Source organism: Bombus flavifrons, chromosome 11 (genome assembly GCF_040668555.2).
Source record: "Bombus flavifrons isolate JBK064 chromosome 11, iyBomFlav1_principal, whole genome shotgun sequence".
In the NCBI taxonomy this organism is placed as follows: Eukaryota; Metazoa; Arthropoda; class Insecta; order Hymenoptera; family Apidae; genus Bombus; species Bombus flavifrons.
The window spans coordinates 4018945-4040541 of record NC_138452.1 but is presented as its reverse complement, the minus strand read 5'-3'; the positions used below and the strand labels follow the sequence as shown (position 1 = coordinate 4040541).

General features: G+C 41.4%; 1 protein-coding gene and 1 long non-coding RNA gene across 5 annotated transcripts in view; one reads left to right on the top strand and one right to left on the bottom strand.

Annotated features, from left to right (window-relative positions):
- The window catches only part of LOC138185022 (uncharacterized), a 228006-nt gene that overhangs the window by 179692 nt on the left and 26717 nt on the right, over window positions 1-21597 (bottom strand). The gene's annotated exons all lie outside the window — the stretch shown is intronic.
- Window positions 1-21597, top strand: part of knockout (Stork-head domain-containing protein knockout) — a 109719-nt gene that overhangs the window by 66952 nt on the left and 21170 nt on the right. For all 4 annotated transcript variants that reach the window (XM_069122887.1, XM_069122890.1, XM_069122889.1 and 1 more), the window contains exon 3: window positions 4277-4472. In XM_069122887.1, coding sequence (XP_068978988.1) covers window positions 4277-4472 — 196 coding nt within the window. The remainder of the gene's footprint in view (window positions 1-4276; window positions 4473-21597) is intronic.

Sequence of the window (21597 nt, the reverse complement as noted above, 5' to 3'; positions counted from 1 at the left end):
GGAATTTGACTATTCCCGTGATATTAAAGAATTTTATAACGAATTTTGTAGCAACCAAATTAATGCGAAACATTCTCAATGATGGCGATATTGAAATTTGCGTATGTTCGCATCAGTTGAAATATTGAAGAATGGAAACAACAAATTTAAAACTGAGAAACCGCTTTCTTTCTTGTACGCAATGGACCAAGAAGACTGAGGTTGCAAACCATAGGAAGAGGTCTCGTTTCGAGAAGAAGAATTCGTGAAAGAAACGGTCTCGTGAAATCGATGTGGTCGACGTTATGCGTCCGCGTGAGATACGAATCAACGACCGTCGACAAAAGAAAGTTTGACGTAACCGAGGGAGTTTCACCTGCCGAAACACAAAAGCGATCGAACGATAGCAATTCCCCGAGATTGGTCAAAACTGCATCGAAGAATTGCGAGATCCGTCGTCATCCTTGAAGGCACCTTGACACGAATAAATCTGTTAAATCACCGCGTTAAGTAACGTCTTAATAAAAGCTGAAATGTTACTACCTACGATTCTCTCACGCGGCTTGTATTGCGATTATGTCCATATACCTTTCAATTTAATTCTTTTTACGACAAATTTTATACTTCGATCGTTGGTAATCTTACTGTTAAATGAATGATATCCAAATGATTATTTCTTTACTCAATCGTAACTTTAACGATTTAAACCTGTAAACAATGACTTGCACTAAACATATTACCTCATAGTTTGGCGTTATTACAATTATTCCTTAAATGGACCATTATCTCGTCTTATACTAGCGGAAAATCATCCAAAAGAACTCACAGATAATGCGTAACTATTTTCACCGATTGGAAATCGAACAGAGCTGTTATTGGCCAATCTTTACTTCCGAACGAGGGAACCTTCCTGCTGCGACGAATTATATGTAGTAAATCGAATCGAGAACAGCACGAAACTCTCTCGTTTTGTGGCTGTGCAGTCGAGCAATGCGAAATTCCCATCCCGGGGATCGTACTGCGCATTTCGAATTGGGACGATCAGAGTACTAAGAAACTCGAGTATGCTTTAAGGGATGTTATAAAGGATAACTACTTTCCTGTTTACGTGTGTATACTTGAAAAGTATTCTCGTTGCGTTTTGAGACTCGCTCGGAAGAATATCTTTCGTTTCCGCGATTCGAGCACCGATATCTTGCCAAGCTGAAAGTTTCTAGAGCTTGACATCCACCGAATTATTTATTCCAATTTCCATTTTAATAATGCAAATGCAGAGGAAGTTTTTAATTAATTAAGTCTTCATACAAGATGGATTTCTTCTGTTTGAAATTCTAATGAAAATTAAAGAAATTAATTGTTCAAAATGTCTTCGTTATACGCTAGAATTTCGATAGTAACGACCATAATCGTATACCGTCATCTATCGTCGATAATATTCGAACGATGGACATAAATTAAGAAAATTAAAATACGTATTTATATGTTTTATATTTGATAATCTAATAATATAATATATAATATATAATATATAATATTGTAGGATCTTTACTACAATTAGTTTATTTACAATAAATGGATTAAACAGATGTTGGTTAAACAGGAAACGATGGCTGCTTAACGTGAATTAATCACAATAACGTATTATAATTAAAACAACTAGATAGTTAATTTGCAACTCTCGTCACCACGGCTCCGACGCTCTCTCTTTTTCACGCGGACCACACTCTCTCGACAACGCTAGCAGCATTATCTCCCTGACTTCTCGATTCACACTCTCTGGCTTCTCAACTAACACTGACTGTTAATTCGTTTTTGTCCCTTAGCAACCCCTTGTCTTTTGTCTTAGCCTCGCGTCTTTTGTCTTAGCCCCATCACGCACATGTTCCGCAACCGCTTGTTTATAATTCGCCCGATATCTCTTAGGCCTTTCGTCCACGATACTACAATATATAATATAGTATAATAAATCTAATAATATAATTAGATTATTAAACATCTTTACGGTATCGATATAGTTCAATAATTCAGCCAATTTTATAACTCAACATTGCCAAAGTATCGAGCATACTGGATTATTGGAATTCTACGATAACTTAATTTTTGAAAGTATCAGTCATTTCATTCAGAAATATCTTATTTTCGACGCACGGGAATGATTTTTAGCCCGAATTGGATATCGTTAGCGAAAAGTCACGCTCCGAGAGCACAAGTGCCATTACGGTCGATACACGGTCGGATTATTCGCGACGTTTCGGGGAGGAGCTCGTTGAACGCTTTCAATCGGGGCTCCAAGTGAAAAATGTCCTGTCAGGTGCAACGAGTCAGACCCTATCGAAGGTCCTCCAACATAGGAGCTGCGTTGAATGCGCAAAAGGAAAACGGGAATACAAAAAAATTTGTGGAGAAAACGTTTCACGAGTGCACAGCACTAAATTGGTAGTGAGATTGTTGGCATCGGATATAGTGAAAAGTATTATTAAAAGTTACTGGCTTTAAAGAACAAGAAACCAGATTTAAAAAATCTGGAAAGAAAGAAAATTAAGAAAGACCAGATTTAAATCGACGATCACGTAAGGTAAGTCGAATATATAGGATAACACTTTTTCATATAAGTGTTTTTTCCTTCCTTTTTTAAGAAAATCGAATATTAAATACGTACTTATATTAGAACTCAGCCAAATTTTTGACTTGACAGAATTGGCGATCGACAGGAGTTATTAGTTATAAATTATCCTATAAATGAAAATAAGTCGAATATTGACAATAAAGTCTTTTCGTTCGAAACCTCATCTTCAAGAAAATCAAGTTTGAAGATTTATCGACATATTCAAACGCCATTTTAACGTACGTGCATTGTACTGCGAACTTAATCAAGGATATGTGTTTGCACAATAAATATATTTCATACTCGAGCAAGTTGTCTTTAGTTTCTACGACTTCCCGTAGTTATAAATTTCTCAAACATAATAAAAATTAAAAATTCGAATTATAGCTTCATGCACGGTATGACAGTCCTGCAATTAAACTAGTTGCAAATAGAATTTGAGCAAGGTTACAACGCGAGAAAGTACACTAAAATCAAAAGAAGCGCGTGATTAATGCCGAAGAAAGTAAGTAGAGAGAGGAAGTAGCAATGGATAAGCGACGAGAAAAATATCGCAATTTGCGATAACCACGAGAAACGTATTCTTGCGATATATTAAGTCGTGAACAGAGCAATAACCGTGGTCACGAAACGAAAACAGCTATGTTTCCTTATCTCAACCTTTCTGAAGAAAGAAACGAATCTTTTAACAACGATCCTCTCTTACCTCTAAACGAGTCTTTCTAATCTCAGCATAATACATTGCATAAGAAAAGACTTAACTTTCTAACTCATTATATAAACATAAACGCGTGCAACATTATGCTCATTCAACGTGACTAATTACCGATTTATCATTTATTTACTTGCTCTTACTATTACTATCTATTACCATTATTTAAGAAAGGTCGTAGCGAGAAAAACTTTCGTTCCAAATATCTATCATCCTTTGAAACACCTTGACGACAAGAGCAACATCAAAGCTGCATGATATACGGGTCACGTGTGACTCCTCCTTCCATCTCGAATAGAGAGACGAACATCATGAAATGAACAAAAGCATAATGCGTTGTATTCCATCCGCACAAAGGCCGCAATGAATCATAGTAGCCCGTGAATCGACCAATCGATTCGTCCACTTCTCTCTAATTTCATGGTTTATCGTGAAGCACAGAGGGAGAACAAAGTTCATTGATCACGTAGCGAGACAGAGAAGGGAAGGAAGGAAAAGGGCAATCGTCGGTGAAAATCCTGCGGGGCCATTCGTTTATGAGTACGTACTGTCTGGCTTATTCAACCCCCATCATGGCTTACGCCTATATATACGGACCGTAACTACATGGGGAACCGGGGAAAACTACGAGGGTGGCACAGTTTCGGAGTTTGTGAGAAGGGTGAACGCCAGACAGCCCCGTGGCACTAAACACTTAACTGCCCGACCGTATTTTACAGAATGAATCCTAAGATTCTATCTTTCGTACGACCGCCATCTCGGTAATGGAGGATTCACCTTTATAGCACTGTAGTCGACAATTTAGCGAAATTTACATTTGCGGACCATCTGTTACGCAACGTCAAAGAGAATTATGATTATCAGATTGCCGATATTTGTGTAGATTTATTTTTATATTATTATTTTTATATTAGAATTATTTTTGTGAACACGGCTAAAGAAATGAAATATACATGTAATTGTGATTCAAATTGTTTCAGAGCTTTTTGGAGGCGAACTCCAAATGCTGGTGGAACGCAGCCTTGGTGGACGCAACCCGACAACTCAGGTACAAGGGTCACGTGTCACCTGGGGTGCTGATGGTCGGTGGACCACCCTGTGCCCTCGAGGTCTTGAGGGCAGCCTGGGCTCGGAATGTCCTACGACCGCCGGCCGATCACGCGATAACTTGCCTTGGTAAGCACATTCTCAAGCTTCTAACCACGATTACCCTCAATTTTTACGTACTCCTTCGTCCTTTTCAAACCAAGTTGTTACATACAACGACCAAGACCTGTTCTAATCGTACCGATTAATTACAGAACGATTTATTTCGAATGCTAATGAAACTCGAATCGGACGCATCAGCGACATGCGTCGATTATATCGCTGATCAAGAGAACGTCCGATGCCCATAGCTGGAATGGACGCGCGTACACCGTTGCAAATAAACAGAACTGCTATGCCACGCGGTTGTATCTCGTGTCGTTAGCGGAAGCGGATGATAATGCAAATTGGATGTGGCGTTAACGTTTGGTTGTGCATCGCGCTAGTATACGTTTAAATCGAGGAGAGCAACGTATCTCACCGGCTTTATCTTTACGCAACTATGGTTCTTGCATTATCGGCACCGCTTTACCGCGTTCCTTTGTGCAAGTATTCGAGTTCCAAGCAAGTCAGGCGGCGTATTCCATGCTCTTACGCGCTACCATGTGCTACCTAAGTATCGTTCGCTGTTGTCGTTCCGCGTGTCTCTAAATGCCTCTACGAAATTCATTTCCAGCAGCGGCGAATAGGAACGCGAACGATATCGTCGATAGCATGCGATGTTTTTCTGTTTTTTGTCTTCTCGTGTACCTTTTTCACCAGCACGTTATTCATCGACGTGCCCTCCATCTTCTTTTTTCATTCCACGCCACCACTATTGCCATTTTTGCGCATCGCGTTCCTCTATCTATATACACCTACGCACCACTACCTCGCATACCAAACGTATGCTAATGCGTGTAAGTTCCAAGGTACATTGGCGTAACAGCGCAATTAATAACGCCATGACTACAACGTTCGGTCGCAGAGGTAGCTGGATCACCTGCATGGTTTGTTGGATTTTCGAATCGATCACGTTTTACTGGTCCCGTCGTAGCTATCTCCACAGTTACGATCGAAACAATTCTGATGGAAACGAGACCTTATGCCGCGTCCCCGTTGAAGCTTATCGCCGTTGCTGCATGTTCTAAACAGAGCGCCCAACAAACATATTAACTCGTAGAAACATTTTGTCCGTACTGTAGCAACGTAATCGAAAGAATTCACGCGTCGATCATCACGTAGAAATACCACGACACGAAATTTCCACTCGAAAAACTTTGACCTGGAACTTGATTACACAATGCGGCAGTTGCATAACGTGTAGCAGACAGTTATCGAAACATCCGTAAAATACACGTTTGGCATTTCACCATAAAACTCGAGCCAATCGTAACGTTAACGCAACGAGTCACGATGTCAGCCGATTCCTCGCATTATCCAACACCACGGTTGGCTAAAATTTCCGCTTTATCAGGAGGATTTTGTCAGCCGCCGCGCCGGCTGATAAACGCGTTCAAACACACAGCAGGGTACACGCGCCTATGCGACTCGCTGCTCCGGCGGTGTCTCCTTGTAAAAAGCAAACGATAGCCTGCTACGTTCTACGTCGTTTATCTGCTTGGATTATAGAGCATCCGTGGTATCTAGGGGCCGCTTTCCTTATATGCTCGCTTTTCTTCTTCCTTCCCCTCCCTTTTCGCGTGTCTCTTTTCTAGTGCCTCGGTATCTCCTTCTTCATTTTCCTTATTTTTTCCTTCTTCCCTTTCCGCAGGCCGGCTCTCATATGCCTTAGACACTTGGATACACCTACACTCGGCTATCTCGTGTATTGGTTTTATGCTAATGTATATGCATTCCAACATGCCCGGACACAGTCATATAATTAATGATACCTTGTTCTCGCGGTTACTTTTTTCTACAAGCGGATTTAGAAAACTTCGTACATTGTTCGCGGCCTCGTTCGTTACCGCATTCTCGTGACGAATACCTACGAATACCAACGACCCGGAGCTTTAACGCGAGCTACACCCTTATTCATGGGGTTATTAACAAATGTTGTTAATTTTGTATTGAACGTGGTAATTGATCTAGATCGCTAAAGAAACAATTAACATACGATGAGAAATTACGGAAGCTGTTTGCGACAGTTCTAGAAAATAATAGCGAATTGATAATTATACGTAGACATAACTGTACAGTGTTTTCTATAAATTTAGTTGAAAGAATTTTCAAACGGCCCAAAATTTAAATCTGCTTTATGAAATCGTTTATATTGTAGGAAATGATCAAGTAACGCCATATAAAACATAACAGTATATCAGAACAGAATTATATGAATATCGAAATTACCTAAAACAATATTCGTGAGATAGAATGAATAAAAACGTTTATTTCATACATAATTGTTGATACTCAGCATACGTGATCTTTACAATCTAAAGTTTCGAACGAAGTTTGATGATTTCCAAATGAATTAACAGATTCCACTTCGTTTTTCTGTAAGTGTCCTGATAAACAGCGTAATGTAGATCGTTCGGTTATACTCGAGTTAAAACCGAAATTGATCGCGTGTCGCAGCTCAAAGTTATCCCGACCATGTAATAAAATGCTACCCTTCAACGAGTATCGATACGAGATCCACCTTGATCTCCCATATAAATATCTTCCACTGTGCTCGGAGCGTCTTTGTAAAATCTGGGAAAACTGTCGGCTGAACACCGTGAAGTCTCGACTCTCTAACAGTATTACGCAAGCAAGAATAGCCGCAAATCTTCGAATGGTTTTCGACGAGTTTATCAAAAAAAGTAATCTGAAAAAAGGGGGCTGTTGAGCAAGGCGGCTTTATCGTCGATCATTAAAGAAGCACCGATGGTAATGCAAATGAATCGTGGCGTAAAGTTCTTCGCCTTTCTCGCCGAGAAGATCCGTGCCAACGGCAGCAGGAGTGCTTAAATCGCGAAGTTGCCTTATCTCGAGTACCTTATCTTTACGCGGCTACGGTTCTCGCTTTATCGATACCAGTTTACCCGCGTAGCGTTTAGATGAGTTTGCCCTTGCAACCAGAGACACGCGACGCGTTTGCACGAGCGTGCAAACAGCAACAGCAGTGTCTCATTTATTAACAACGATCGTCTCAAGCACGAACGTCGAAATCGTCCGTTCATATTCCAGTTTAACGATTGCGACATACCGACGATACTATGTTTCCACTTCTAAACTACAGGGTGTCGTTCATACACCGTGCACCGGTCATTTTCTTCATCGTCTAACGTTTCTTCCCTCTTTCCTATCGCCTCGTTTGCATACGTTCTGCTCCAAATTCAACATTCCTATCTCCATTGCAGGCGCGCGTATCTCGGCGACTAGCACGCGCTGACACCTATGTGATTTCGTTCCTCGCCATTCTTTTCCTCTTTACCATCGTCTTTGCGTTCCTTAGCTTCTTTTCTCTCTTTCTCTTCCTCGAAACACCGTGCTTTCCACCCTGTCGGCATTCTTTTTACTCTCTTTCCACCTTTTTACACATCGTCCGCTCGTATCTACACACGCCTACGCGTGACTATCTCGCATACCAGGCTTATGCTAATGCACGCGCATATCAACGCTCACTGGCGTAGGAGCTCGTTTAATATTATCCCCGCGTCGTGTGACCTTATTTTTACGAGGTTGTTGCACGAAATTACGACGCTACGCTTCCTTCTTCTGCCGTCTACTCTTCCAAGCTGGTCGGAAATTTTTCTTCTTCCTAACTCGAGAACTGAGAGAATTCGTTCGGAAGGTCGCCAACGGCGCAACCGAGCCGATCTCCCGAACGATCAAGCGCGTATCTGGAGGGCACTGGTCGTTCGTGTCAGAAATTCGAGAAGGAAAGGGCCTCGAGGATGCGACTGTATGTAAAAGACACAACAATTCCCTTCGACTCGTTGCAAGATTCTCCATTCTCTTCTCGCGTATAAGTTGAAATGGACGAGAAATATCATGTTAATGTCCCGATAAATTCCCGATTTCTCCGTAGTTGCGAGCAACGCACACGTTCGTGCGTGAACATAACGCGAGAGGCGAAGCGAGTTTCACGCCGGCAACATAATTGGTCTGTCGTCTACCTCGTGGACGCCGGATGGCTTATCCGATCTCTCTATTTCCCTTCTTTCATCGTTTCGTTGGCTGTGTGTCACGAGAATGGCAAGCGGGATCCATAAAAGCGGTTATAGTCGCATGCCTTCTCTGCTCGATCACTATCGATTTCGCAGAGCTACCTCAAAACGTACGCATCAAGGACAAGCATTACGCGCCGATGCTAACAACGAAGATTTCTCCCTCGACGCGATAGTAAAACGAGATCCGTAATTTGCGACTTCTAAGCTCGTTATAGAAATTACGTTTTATAGAAATGACAACACTGGCCGTTGCTCGTGGTTAAGATTTATCTTGCCGAACTATCTTTGCACGAAGTGAATGTACCGTTCGTATCTTCCGAAGGGATGATTCAGTGCATTTTCTGTGGGAACCGACTAATGGAAGGCGATATCTATCCATCGAAATTTCCAGATTTAATACAGTACTAGATAGTGTAAGAATATAATATAAGAATTGAATAGAAAATTTGAAACTCGTTAAGAAATTTGACGCCTAAACATATAGTACAATCTTCCTCGCATCCTACAAGCTTTTCCGTGCACTAAAAGTTACCTTTTCTTTCCGTCGTAATATTTTCATCCGCACAAAAGATGATATGAAACTTGTAAATTTTGTGTAAGTGAATTTATTTTAACCGAATGAAGTATTGTATTGTATATCTTTTATGATATAAAACTACGTTTTATGTGATTTCCTTATAAGCAGAAAAACTGAGAATGGCCAAACAACAGCCATACGCTCATGGCAGAAATATCCGTAACTTCCACGGGATGGAGTTAAGATTGCATCGCTTTTATGCTACTCTGTACATGATAACCACGCAAAGTTTACAGATTTAATCGATTAGGGGGTAGTACAAGCATAGCAGTATTACAAATTTGAAATTCATAATGGAGATCTTCATGAGCAATTACAAGTAAATGATCCTTACATCATGCTACTATGTTATGTACCATACAATTCTTTCAGTGTGCCTACAAGCTCCTCCACAAATTGAGAGTTAAGATCGCTACTTTATACAGTATTTACACAAAACGTACAGATTTCATCGAATACCGGGTAGTACAAGAATAACACAAAAGAATAGTAAATTCGTAATTTGTACTTGATGCGCAATTATAAATGTAGGATCCTCGCATTATGCCACATATTATACCAATATACAGGGATACCATACAATTCTTTCGTCGTTGCTACAGCCGTTTCCCACGCATTTAAAATTAAGATCGGATCGCTTTTGTGTAACTCCGTACACGGTGTATTCACGCGAAATTTGCATCTTAAATAAGGAAGAAACCTCTCTGCGAGTTAGCCATCGATTCGGTTCGTTCAACCAGACACGCAAGTCAACCTAGCATAAGGCTAACTTCTTCCCTGGCACGTAACTTTAAAAGTCGCGCTGCCTCCGCAGAAGATCATTCAATCATAAGAGCGACAACATTGTCCGACTTGTTCGATCATTGCGACTCACAGCCGTACGCACCGATAACCGGCCGATAAATATTCCCGTGTCGCCCAATCAGGACCGAGTTATACGAACCTGTCCTGTTAAAGCCATACGAGAACAAGACAATTGTAGCCCACGTGCCAGCCTGTGCACCAACCCTCCTATCATTTTCTAGTCAGAGAAAGGGACGTTGTTGGGCCATACCAGCTATAGAAACGCTATCCTCGTCCCTTCCCCCTGTTTCCGCCACTTCGTCGCGCCCCTAACTGAAATCTATACGCCGGACACGGCAGCACCGGGTGTCGATAAATCAGGCTCTGCGAGTCCATGCGCGGTTGCCTGCATTCCGGGGCAATTGATTAAGCCGCCATGCAGTATTGGATAAATGTACCCGACAAGCGGCGCGTTTCCATACATAATTTTCTAACGAACGATATATCGGCCGTTTAGGTGGCCTACCGATAATCCGACTTTGAAGCGACGACACATTAGAAGGAACGCGAGCTATTAAAGGTCGCCAGCGAATAGCCATTATTCATTGATAAGGCGTGGAAAGATCGCCGCTTGATTTACGAGGACGTTCCACTTCGTTGAACTACTTCGACCGCTAATTAGGACATCTACATTGATCGAGCTTGGTACATGCTTACTTTTATGTAACACTTTTACATAACCTACGATGTCTAGGTTTCTTCTTTCTTCTTCTTTCTTCGTTTTTTTATTCACGTAACTCGACGAAGATCCGTCTCGACGAAACCTATCGCGTTCTTGGGAATCTAATTCCTGGTGTTCCATTATCGACACCAAGCAAACATGGGTATCGTGGCTCAGTAACCGATGCGCTGTATCAGCGTTACAGACAACCATCCGTATCCGTATGTATAGGACGACGCAACGATCGTCGACTTGTGAAAGTCGTAATTTTAATAATTCGTCGTTATCTTTAGATAGAAAGACAGAAAGGAAGAACAAGAGTGTCTCGATAAGGTTGATCGACTTAAGTCGGAAAGACCATGAGAACCGAGATCGGTGAATCGATCGAGATTAACCTATTATCTGTGCATGTCTTTCCGTTCTTTTTTTCCCCCTTACGGCGTAAACGATCGCGATCAAGGTTGTTATTTCGATATCGAAACGATCAATTATCACTTTTATCGGGTGAAAAGCGTGGCGGGCTGTAATGGACGGTTGCAACACGGTTTTCATTCCACGCGTATCTCACTCATACGTGCATGCGACAATGAAACATGGCGCGACAGACGCACTTGTACTTTCACGCCCGGCGACCTGGCTGCAGGTCTCCCACTGCTTCCGGAAAGACCAACGTTGGGGAAAACGTCTAATTCGCTATAAATTTATCTCGGTATGCCGGGTATTAGCATACACGACGCTTGTTGGACAACCTGGAAAGAAGGTCTCCGTTATCGTGAATAACAATAAGCGGCAGAGCACGACTTGGAAAGTGGTTTATGAGTTGTTCCCCGCGATATCCCGCAGATCGCACTCGCAGGATCGCCGAGGCGATTCGCTTCGCTTCACCACACGCCAGAATTGGCGCATTCCTCCCCGAGATATATCGATAGCCGCACGCTTCTTGCTACAACGGCGCATGCATTATGCCGATAGATACTTGTTTCGAGGTCTCAGCCACGTGGATCGTTCAAATGAGAATTCCAGATGCTAATGCGGACAAGTTAATACCTCGGCTAGATAAGGGGGCTCATTAAAACAGAGATAATTCATATGTGGTGCCGGAAAGAACAACCGTCGCCGTTGGTTACGCTGTGTACGCACGCTTCGTTTTCGATTCGAATTAACAGACACGTCGATACAATGTACAATTACGTCGGACCGGCAGATGGAGAGAAAAATACGATCGGAAATAATCTGGATGATGTCGATCGTTTGATTGATTCTTGAAATAGAAGCGTATCTTAGCTTTGCGCAATTGAGAACGTTCGTGAGGGTAATTACTGTAGATCTTTATATTTCGATGAAAGAATTTTAAATACAGAGAAACCAGAAATCTTGGGAAATTAACCATCGTGAATTCTTAGAAGGATATTTCGAAAATTTCCAGATATAAAATACCTCGAAGAAGTAGAGTAGGAAACACTTCGAAGAAGTAAAGTTGAATACTATCTCCTCAGATCGTATCAATTCGTTGTTATAAACGCATGAAATAGACATTTTTTAAATTGCACTCTAAACAAACTTTCTATTATATACTTCATATCTTCCGACAATTTTAAATTACATTCAATAATGGAGCAAGTACTAGTCGCTTTATCTCAACTCTAATATCATCTCGTCGAAATTCTTAATGCGTCTAACGCGAAATCTGAGATACATGTCGGCTGAGATCACAGTCCCTTATCCCTTATGCGTATGTAACTACGTATCGACCCGACTATGATCGACTATGATCGACTACGATCGTCCTACTGCCCTAGAAAGCTAATTTTCTCTATTATGATAATTCACGATTCGTTAATAAATTTTACACTAAAGTTATAAATATATATAAATATAAAAAATTCCAAAAATATTTTAATATCAATTATCTAAAAGAATTCTTGCAATATATTCCACATTAAAGCTCCAAACATATTTATATATTTCTGATATATCTGAAATATATGTATAGATATGATGAAATAGGCTGCGTCAGGTATCTCGAGTATCCAATTGCTAAAAAACTGAAAATTTTCGTTGCCTACATAAGGATTAACAGCAGATTAACGCTCTCTACCAATGTAACTCTTCTAAATGCAAGGCTCGACTTACTCCCAACGCACGCAACGATCACATAACGATCCTATAAAGGCGTAATTCCTCGTCAATAAACATACATAAAACCTGTTAAACACTTTGCACGCGAGCAACGTGTTCTCAAAATTTAAAGCCGATACGAAAGTGTATCGCGTTCCAGTGTTAAGCCTGGGGAGCGATTAATCGATTACATCTCGAAAACAGCTTGAACAAATAAATAAACCGTAGGAAAATGTTTTGCGTGCAACGTGGCCGTGTTTGATGCACATTCTCGAGCGCATTAGACGCGCATACGTCAACGTTGCATGAACGTGCGTTCGAACACGAACCGTTCACAATGCCGACAAGTTATGCGTACTACAGGCCGTGGATCACTCGCGATCAGCGTGTATCAAATCGTTTCTAGCCGCGTATTTATTTGTTCTGCCACTCTCGAGCGGAGCCCCGTGGGACGTTCATGTAAATTGCCATTAGTACGAGCAACGGTTGCTCACCCATAAGACTTCGGACTTGTTCGTATCCACGCAGCTAGATAGAGAGTGGAAACAGGTCCCACGGTTCCCCTCTGTTTGATTCTTCCGCCGGCAGCGGCGGTACACGAATAAAATAACAGAGAGTCACAAGTAGCTATCTATTTGCCGCGGTGTAAATGTTTATGGGCCCATCAGGCTGGCCCATGGCGTTTTCGAGTGACAACTTCCTGTCGAGTGGCAGCTGCTTTCTCACCATCTCCTAAGAGTGACAATTGAACTGATGACGGTGGGATGGAAACGCGTACACCACTGTCGTCTTACTATCAGCTTTCCTCCGTGGATCGTCTTTACGATAATGGCCGTTAGCGATCATTACGATAATGGATTGTAACGTTACTGACGTATCTTGCGCTCTATCCGCGCATCGATGTCTCCGCTTGTATATATACGCTATAAACACTGTCTACATACGCTTCGTTTGGTAGGAGCGTGGTTACAGTTACAAAGAAATAGGGTAAACGGTAATTTTCGTGAAATAATTTCATTTACTCTTCGTTTAACATCTATCATATTTTTTGTAGGCATAATTATATCGAAAGCAAAGATATTTTATTAAAGGATTTTTTGTATCTGTTTGCACGTACAAATCTTTAATGCACTATGTGTTCGTTTCGAATCTGTCGACTCTCAACGGTACTTGAAAAAGTAGCTCCACAACTGTGGACGCGTCTGTATGTAATTATAATCACAAGACAGTTATTCGTATCATTTACCACAGTGAAACTTGAATTTACTCTACCGCGGTTTCCGCGCAATCTTCGTTGCATCAACAACAATAAGCGTAACAACCGCTCGCCCGATGGAGAGATCAGAAGTTGAAGACGAGCCTAGCATAGTTCCGCGTAATAAACTTGCAATTAAACGATCATTCAAGACCGGTAGCAAGACATTTCGTCTTTGCAGCGTAACGAATTTGCCTGCCTTAAATCAACATCGATTTTACCATTGATGTAGGACGCTGAGAGGTATGTGCAATTTGTAGTTGCAAGGAGGCTGCACCGAGCAACGGATAATTGCATCGGCTAATAAATTAATCCCAGATCTCCTTAGGGCACGCCCACCACAGGCGTATAGTATCGTCTAATAGTCTAATAAGTACCTTGCGCCGTTGCGATTGATCGGCTTGGGTCAAGGTGTCAGTGTTCGAGTAAAAACCACGCTCGGCGACTGATCAGCTCGACGACGTGAGAAAATGTGAACTTTAATTGTATCGCCCTAATTGTATCGATATTAATTGAACGACGTGCTTTCAATAACAGAGATTCCAGAGACCTGTTACAGACCAACGAGTTTTCTATTCTCTCCCTCTGATAATATCAAGCAAATTAATTCGATCTAATTGCTCGTACATCGAGCCGATGCGTTACCACTCACGTAATTTATTAAACGTAATAGTCAGGCTTCTTTGGTTCGACAAGAAAACCGAAGCCATCGCGAAGATAGAAAAACGGCGCGCTCTTTATTTAAAATTTTATTTTCTTCGACGACGATTTATATGCGCTGTGTGACTCGTCTCGCGAAACGAGTCTCGCCGCTTATACACGTTCAAGTTACATGGCTCGCAACGAAGGGTAACTTTTATTGCCACAATCTAATTTAAGGACCAGCCGAGTTTCTCACCCCGCAATTTGGATTAATAACAAATGTAAATCAGCACTCCCTCCCGTCGTCCCTTTTAAACACGCTTGCCGGAGTCTGGCATTCTTTCACACGTTGTTTGTCCGCCAGCGATGACGCCAGTTGTGGCCGTAGCATTATTCGATTATTCTCGACGAGGGGTTAATGCTTTTATCGCAGCGGACGACGCGTTCCAGAAACAAACGTATCTTTTATACGATTTATTCACTTGCCTTTTTGTCCACGGTGGCGACTTTGAAAAAGCGACGCGAACAAACGACAAGTTTTGTATACTTTAAGAGCGTCGAGAATGCATGAAACTCATAGTTCATGGCCTGTTCTTTCAAACAACGCTATACATAAGGGAGCTATGGACGAACAACGACTTATTTGTTTGTCAGCCGCGATATTTATTTCCCTGTTGGAATACATCGGAGATGTTATACACGTAGGTATATTCGTTCGCCTACTCTATCGCTAGATCCGAATATAACTCGGCTAGGACGAAGATGACACCTAATCAACCGAGTTCAGGATCAAACGACATGAAATACAATCTCCTGTTCGATATAAATCGCAATCAGCGTTCTTCGAACGTCGTGAAACTCGCCCCTCAGACGCGATTTAAAGTTACCACGAATCAAGGTACGCGCATAGGAGAATCGCCGAGCAAGAGATCTACCTCGATTCACGACGCTTGAAAATCCGCATTCGAGAGAATCTTGAGAATCTAAGATCGATCGGATCCGATCTTCAATGCGCGGAGAAAACGGCTGGGAAATTACAGTGCAGAGGAGCGGCGATTCGGACAAGAAAATGGAAGATCGTGTAGCATTCTATCTGCGAAAGGGAAACTTTTGCTTCTCGTGGACTATCGTGTGGTGTTGGACAAAACTCAGTTCGAATGAATTATCTATCGTGCTCTTCCAACCATGGTGTTGCGGCGCGATGTCGCAGTAAAAACTTGTTTCTTACCGCCGAAAAAAAGGTACAAAAGGAGGAATGACTCTTCGACGATCGGAAGGAGAAACCACGATACCGGATCTTTATTTCAGACGTGCCAGAGACCAAATGTACTATGAAAAACGATCGAGAAAAGACGAAGAGTTTCGTCGAATGGCGAGAAGAGCACGCGCTCAATTATTTCCCTCCTCGCTGAGTTTTCACCTGATTGTTTATCGTTCGAGTCGTAACAGATTCGTAATAAATGGGCCTTTTACTTTTACCGCTTTGCACTAATAAATAGCAACGGGCTGGACAGAAATCTGGGCACGTCGTCGCCGGAGCGCGCTTAATAAGAAGAGAAGGATAAGGTCTCGTTTGTCTAGAGGAACATGATGCAAAGAGTGCTGGTTTATCTCGTACGAGTATAACAACGTCCGTTTACTTTCGAGAACCACGTTGACTGTTATCGCTGCATCTTAACGAGAATCGGCAATCTTCACAGAGTGTCGTGCATAGACGGCCTTGCGCACTTCGCGTACCACCGTACTGGGTGTCTGGGAATTTCCTGCGTTTTAGGTGAATTCTAGAAAACCTGTCCGACATTTTCTGTTCGTAAGATCAAGATCGACGTTAATCTAAGATACGAATCCTAGGCTTTGAAATATTTAGTATATTTCTTTTCTTTTCTCGAATAAGCATATTATGTTTCCTGTACAAAACTTTTTGAAATATCGCGAGACACACTGTGTATATTTTCTGTTTTACTTTAAATATTATCGATACATCTCATCAGGCCACTGATGAAACTCTAAAATATTTCATACATCGCGCATAATACGCAATATTCGTAAAAGGATTGTGTCAGTGATCAAATACTTTCGTAAGCCAATGCATACAATGTATTTTCTCTGTATCGATACCTTTATCACGAAGTTATAGATTTTCTAAATCTACTATTAAGTCGAAAAATATCGCGATGATATTCGTTCGTGTTCGACGCTGCTGTTCGATTGTTTTTGTAAGACTACTTAAAATTAGAATTTATGCAAACATTCGATAAATGTTGTGAATGTTTCGAAGGCATATTCGGCTGTCAGTTTAACATGAATTATAGTAGAAAGCTGAACGATGTTTCGAATCGAGCAAACGAAACGAACCACTTCATTCTACGTCAGAAACGACACCCAGTATACGGGATAGCGGACTAACAGTACGTAAACGTTTGTGTATTTAAACGAAATACAGTGGATGAAAAGCGTAGGAAGATCTATGCACCGATTCAGGTTTCCAGTGGATTCGTAATTGGAGAGAGTGAAAGTGCACTTTCAAAAGGTACGACCCGATATTCATACAAATTTTCCAAAACAGTACCCTCGTTAACGGTGCCTTGATTGTCGGCAATCACGTCCACGTATCGAGCGAGCACTGCTGAACGAACAGGAACAATACGAGTTATACGAATCCCACCTATATACTCTGGCGAAAATACAGCTTTCCACCCAAGTCAAGTCGAACCAATTACTCGTGACGCAACTTCTGAGATCTCCTTGGTCATCTGTTAAAACTGTTCGATTCGAGCATGCTATTTTTACAGACTCTTTTCGGAACGGACACTGTACTCGATGAGTTTCAACGAGCGAAACGTTTTCAGCAAAATGCTGTATCAGAATGTAGGTTAACATAGATAGTTGCAAAAATTGAAAGATGAACGTCACGTTAGAACGCCAAGCGAATCTGTCATGCGTAGCAAGAAGCGAAACATTTTTATAGGAACAACACGGAAAAGCAATTTTAAGGATGTCGGTAGATCATAGACAAGTAACTTGTATAAATATAATAATAACTTCCGTTGTTTTTACTTAAAATCGAACATAGATAGATGGAATATTTCCAAGGATCGTCGAATTTGAAAGACACGGACAAAGAATCCGCGAGCACGTACAGTTCACAAAGGAATTTCGCTGAGGCAGATATTAAGGGTTGGCACGTTAAAGTACCATGGCCTGTTCCAGCAGGAAACATATTTCTTGTTCGAGGAGGTATACGTATCTTGTGCGAGGAGAAAGACGCGTAGCCGGAACGATCCAGTTCCCATGGATACTCGAACCTGTATACACATAGGCAGCAGAATTCTGCACGACTTTGCGCCGCAATGGATATTTGTTATTCATAAGCCTGCCAGTATAACTTCTGGCCGGCTTCTCGTTTGCCGATACTGACCTGCACCACCCGAGGCGTTACTCGCGTACTTCCCATTTAGATCGTGGATTCGCGATTCGTATCTTCGTCGTATCGTCGTGCGACGAGTTTCTAAATTTGACGCGTCACGCGCGCGCTTGAAACGTTAGTTAGCCTCGTTATTGGCGAAAAAGAAGCAACAAAGAAATTGGGAGAAAGAGAACGTTGGCGATATAAATGGCTCGAAATGGTGTGGCATCCTTTTTGCGTGATTTTACGCCGAAACACGTGCGCGATTCGTGCGAATGTAGGCTAACAGTTTGGCGTGATTCCAGCGCGAAAATCGACGGGAACGCGTTTAATTTTCATCCTCGTGATTCGCATCGAATAGCGTTTTCATGTGACTGGGCGGATTAATTGCGTCCCTTTCGGAACGCTTTTGTAGTTGCTCCGTCACTGGGATTGCGAATCCAACCAACAGGATCGAGTGTCGCGATTCATCGTTGGCCTGTTGGAAATTTGATTGAACCTCGTTTCACCGATTCGGTCTCCACAATCAAAACGTTGCGTTGTTACTCCTGGTCTACGTAGAATGGAGTTTCCAATGAAAACGCGGATTCCAACGGGATTAAATCTGAGCAAAGCAAATGTTTCAATCGAGACGTATACATATACTATATATACGGGGTGTTTCATTTAATTGGAAACGATAGAATATCTCGCAAGAGGTTATAGTTATGAAGAAAATGTTTTAACAAAAGTTGTTTGATTCGAAGCGAGGCACTATATAGCGGAAATTATTCTTCTTTCAGATCGAATAGCGGGAGAGATTCTCAAGTTTATTTCTTTAAATGGAATTGTATATTTTTTACTACGTTACTCGACGAAGTTGACTTGAAAATTTCTCCCACTACCCGGTCCGCAAAATAACTTTAACTCCTCGTGAGACGTTCTACCGTTTTTAATTAAACAAAGCATCCGTATACGAGGGAAACTTTTGGGCAACATTTTAATCTTGGCCGTCAATCACGCTTGTAAAACAATATTTCGTTTCTCTAATGTATTTCGTTGTTCCGTAAGAGTACAATACGTTTTTGAGTTGGCATCTCAAGAGTTACTTGTCACCAGCCCATGAAACAATGTCCGATCGCGTATAAAGATTTAATCGCGAATTCACAATTGCCTTCGACTCGTCTTCGTGCCATCGATTCGTGGCTGCTCATAGATCACCGGCAAATCTGCTTCGTGCATCTTTCACATCTTTGCTCGTCTTCGTGGGATTTTATCATTTTAAACGCCTGTACGATATTGTCGATAAAATATCTGCATTTCACTCGTAGCCCCCGATATACGATAATTTAACAATTTCTCCTCGCATTGCGTTACGTTGCTTTCATCGCTCCGACTACGCGTATCAAACCGCGATCTATCGTAATTTAATCAAATTGCAGATCGAAGTAATAAAATCCTTCGTTCATTATGATATTAACGTGTATTAAGTATAATGCAATGACGGTAGAACAGTGTTATTGATGATGAGCTTTCTGAAAAAAGAGGCCAAGAGGACATACAATGAATCGTGTAAATTGCATTGGACGTTTCAAACGTTAAATAGTTTTTTAATATTTACTACAATATTAATATAATATTTTATATAATTTAATATTTAATATAATCGACTATATTTCAATCGATAATTAAGAAAATATTTCAAGTTACATTCAAAATCAAATAGGACCATATAAAATTGAATTTTAAAGCACTTTTAATTTTTTAAGATTAAAATTATTTGTATAACGGTTCTAAAAGAACTTTCTTCTTTTCATATCCGGAAAATCAAACAAAATATCGTTCAACAGTCCAACTATTTGACTAGAAAATATACCTATATGTTTACGATAGATCCTTGCACCCATCTTTTTCAGAAAGCCTCTCAATTGCAGATAGAACAATCGTTCTCCTTACTTCTAGTGCAATTTATGCTACAGTCTCATAACATATTTTTTCTCTGAAATCCTACTTCGAAATGTCTCTCGATGTTGTTTCGAGATATCTTCTCGTTTTGCTATATTCACTTTCCTTAGGAATACATTTACTCTTACCAACTCACAGTTCAAACTCGTATTTCGAGCAGTTGAATAACACCCACGTGAAAATGCGAGAAGAAATTCTGAAAAAGCTTGCGCAATTTTGTCAGCTATTCATTGCTTTTGACTTTTACCACATTCATGACGCAAGACCATGGACCGTAGAGTATACGTAGCATAAGGAACCTCACCTAATCTGGACGCGACAATGAACATTTGAATCTGGACAAAATTCTTTCTACGATATCTTCTGTTGTTCCGATAAACGAAATTAGAGAGAAAATTGGAAAGTTAAGTCGTCGATAGAAACTTTCGTCGATCGAACTCCAAATCAAGGAAAACTTAAGCGATACTCCGCAAGGTCGCGAATAAACTTTCCTTACACCAGTGGCGAACACCTGTTTGCATAGTTGCGTCCTTGAATGTCTGAAGATCGGACAGAAGTATTCTTGGCGGCACTCGTAGCGCACAGAAGGCAGCTCCAAGTGGATTTCCATGTCTTGCTTTCACCGGTGTGATGTCCTTTAAATCGAGTGGCTTGTTTCAAAGTAAGAAGGAGACGAGCAAAAGAGAAATAGAGAAAGAGAGAGAGAGAGAGAGAGAGAGAGAGAGGGGAGGGAGAAAATAAGAATATCACGCGCCACGACAAAAAGTATTTTTAACGTTGTTACGCGAAGCACACGTTCGTGCGGTTTCGTAATTGCGAAATCACACATAAAATTCGCGCTTCCAACAAATCCGGTCTAAATTCCCGCGAGAAATCCAAAAGTATCTTTCGCAAGTACCTCGTAAAAACGTCGCACGAGATGTCGCAGCCGTGTCATAAATTAACACGAACCACCAATCCGTTTTTTGCAACCCGTGAACTGGATTTAAGAAACTGAAATTCTGAGAACGGAGCGGCTGAAAACCGACCGGTATACGTGTCACTGAGAATATACGGTAAACGCTGATATTTCATGGTTTTTAGTGATTTTAATGTCCCTGCGTCAAGCGTGGGAGATATTAGCATTTTTTTAGAATTCAGCGAAATACGTAAATCTGTCGATACAAAGGTTGTTTCGACAAAATACGAAAGTAGAATATAAAGTCGCGGAAAGTTTCACGGATACACACGGCTTGGCGCCTTGTTACGAAACATAATCACTGGTCTGTCGATTTACGAAACCACGGAAACAACTGTAAACAATTCCGAGTATTGACACCGATAGCGTTGGTCCTATCGTCCCTACCTAAACGAAATGCCACGACGTGGATAATTCTATAAGTGGCGACCACGACAAGAAGCACAATTACACCGAGCGTGCGCTAACCTGCCGGTAGAGGTGAGAGGCGTGGCAAAAGGTTGGTAAAACGGGTCGTTCAGCATCACACGGACCAGTAAGACCCATTAATGCTGTATGTAGGCTAATGTCAAGAAAGCATGACAAGCCGCGCGAATGTGCGCGATGTGATTGATGACGCGCATCATCGCCCACTCTATAATGTCCAATTTACTACGTGAGACCAATTCACGG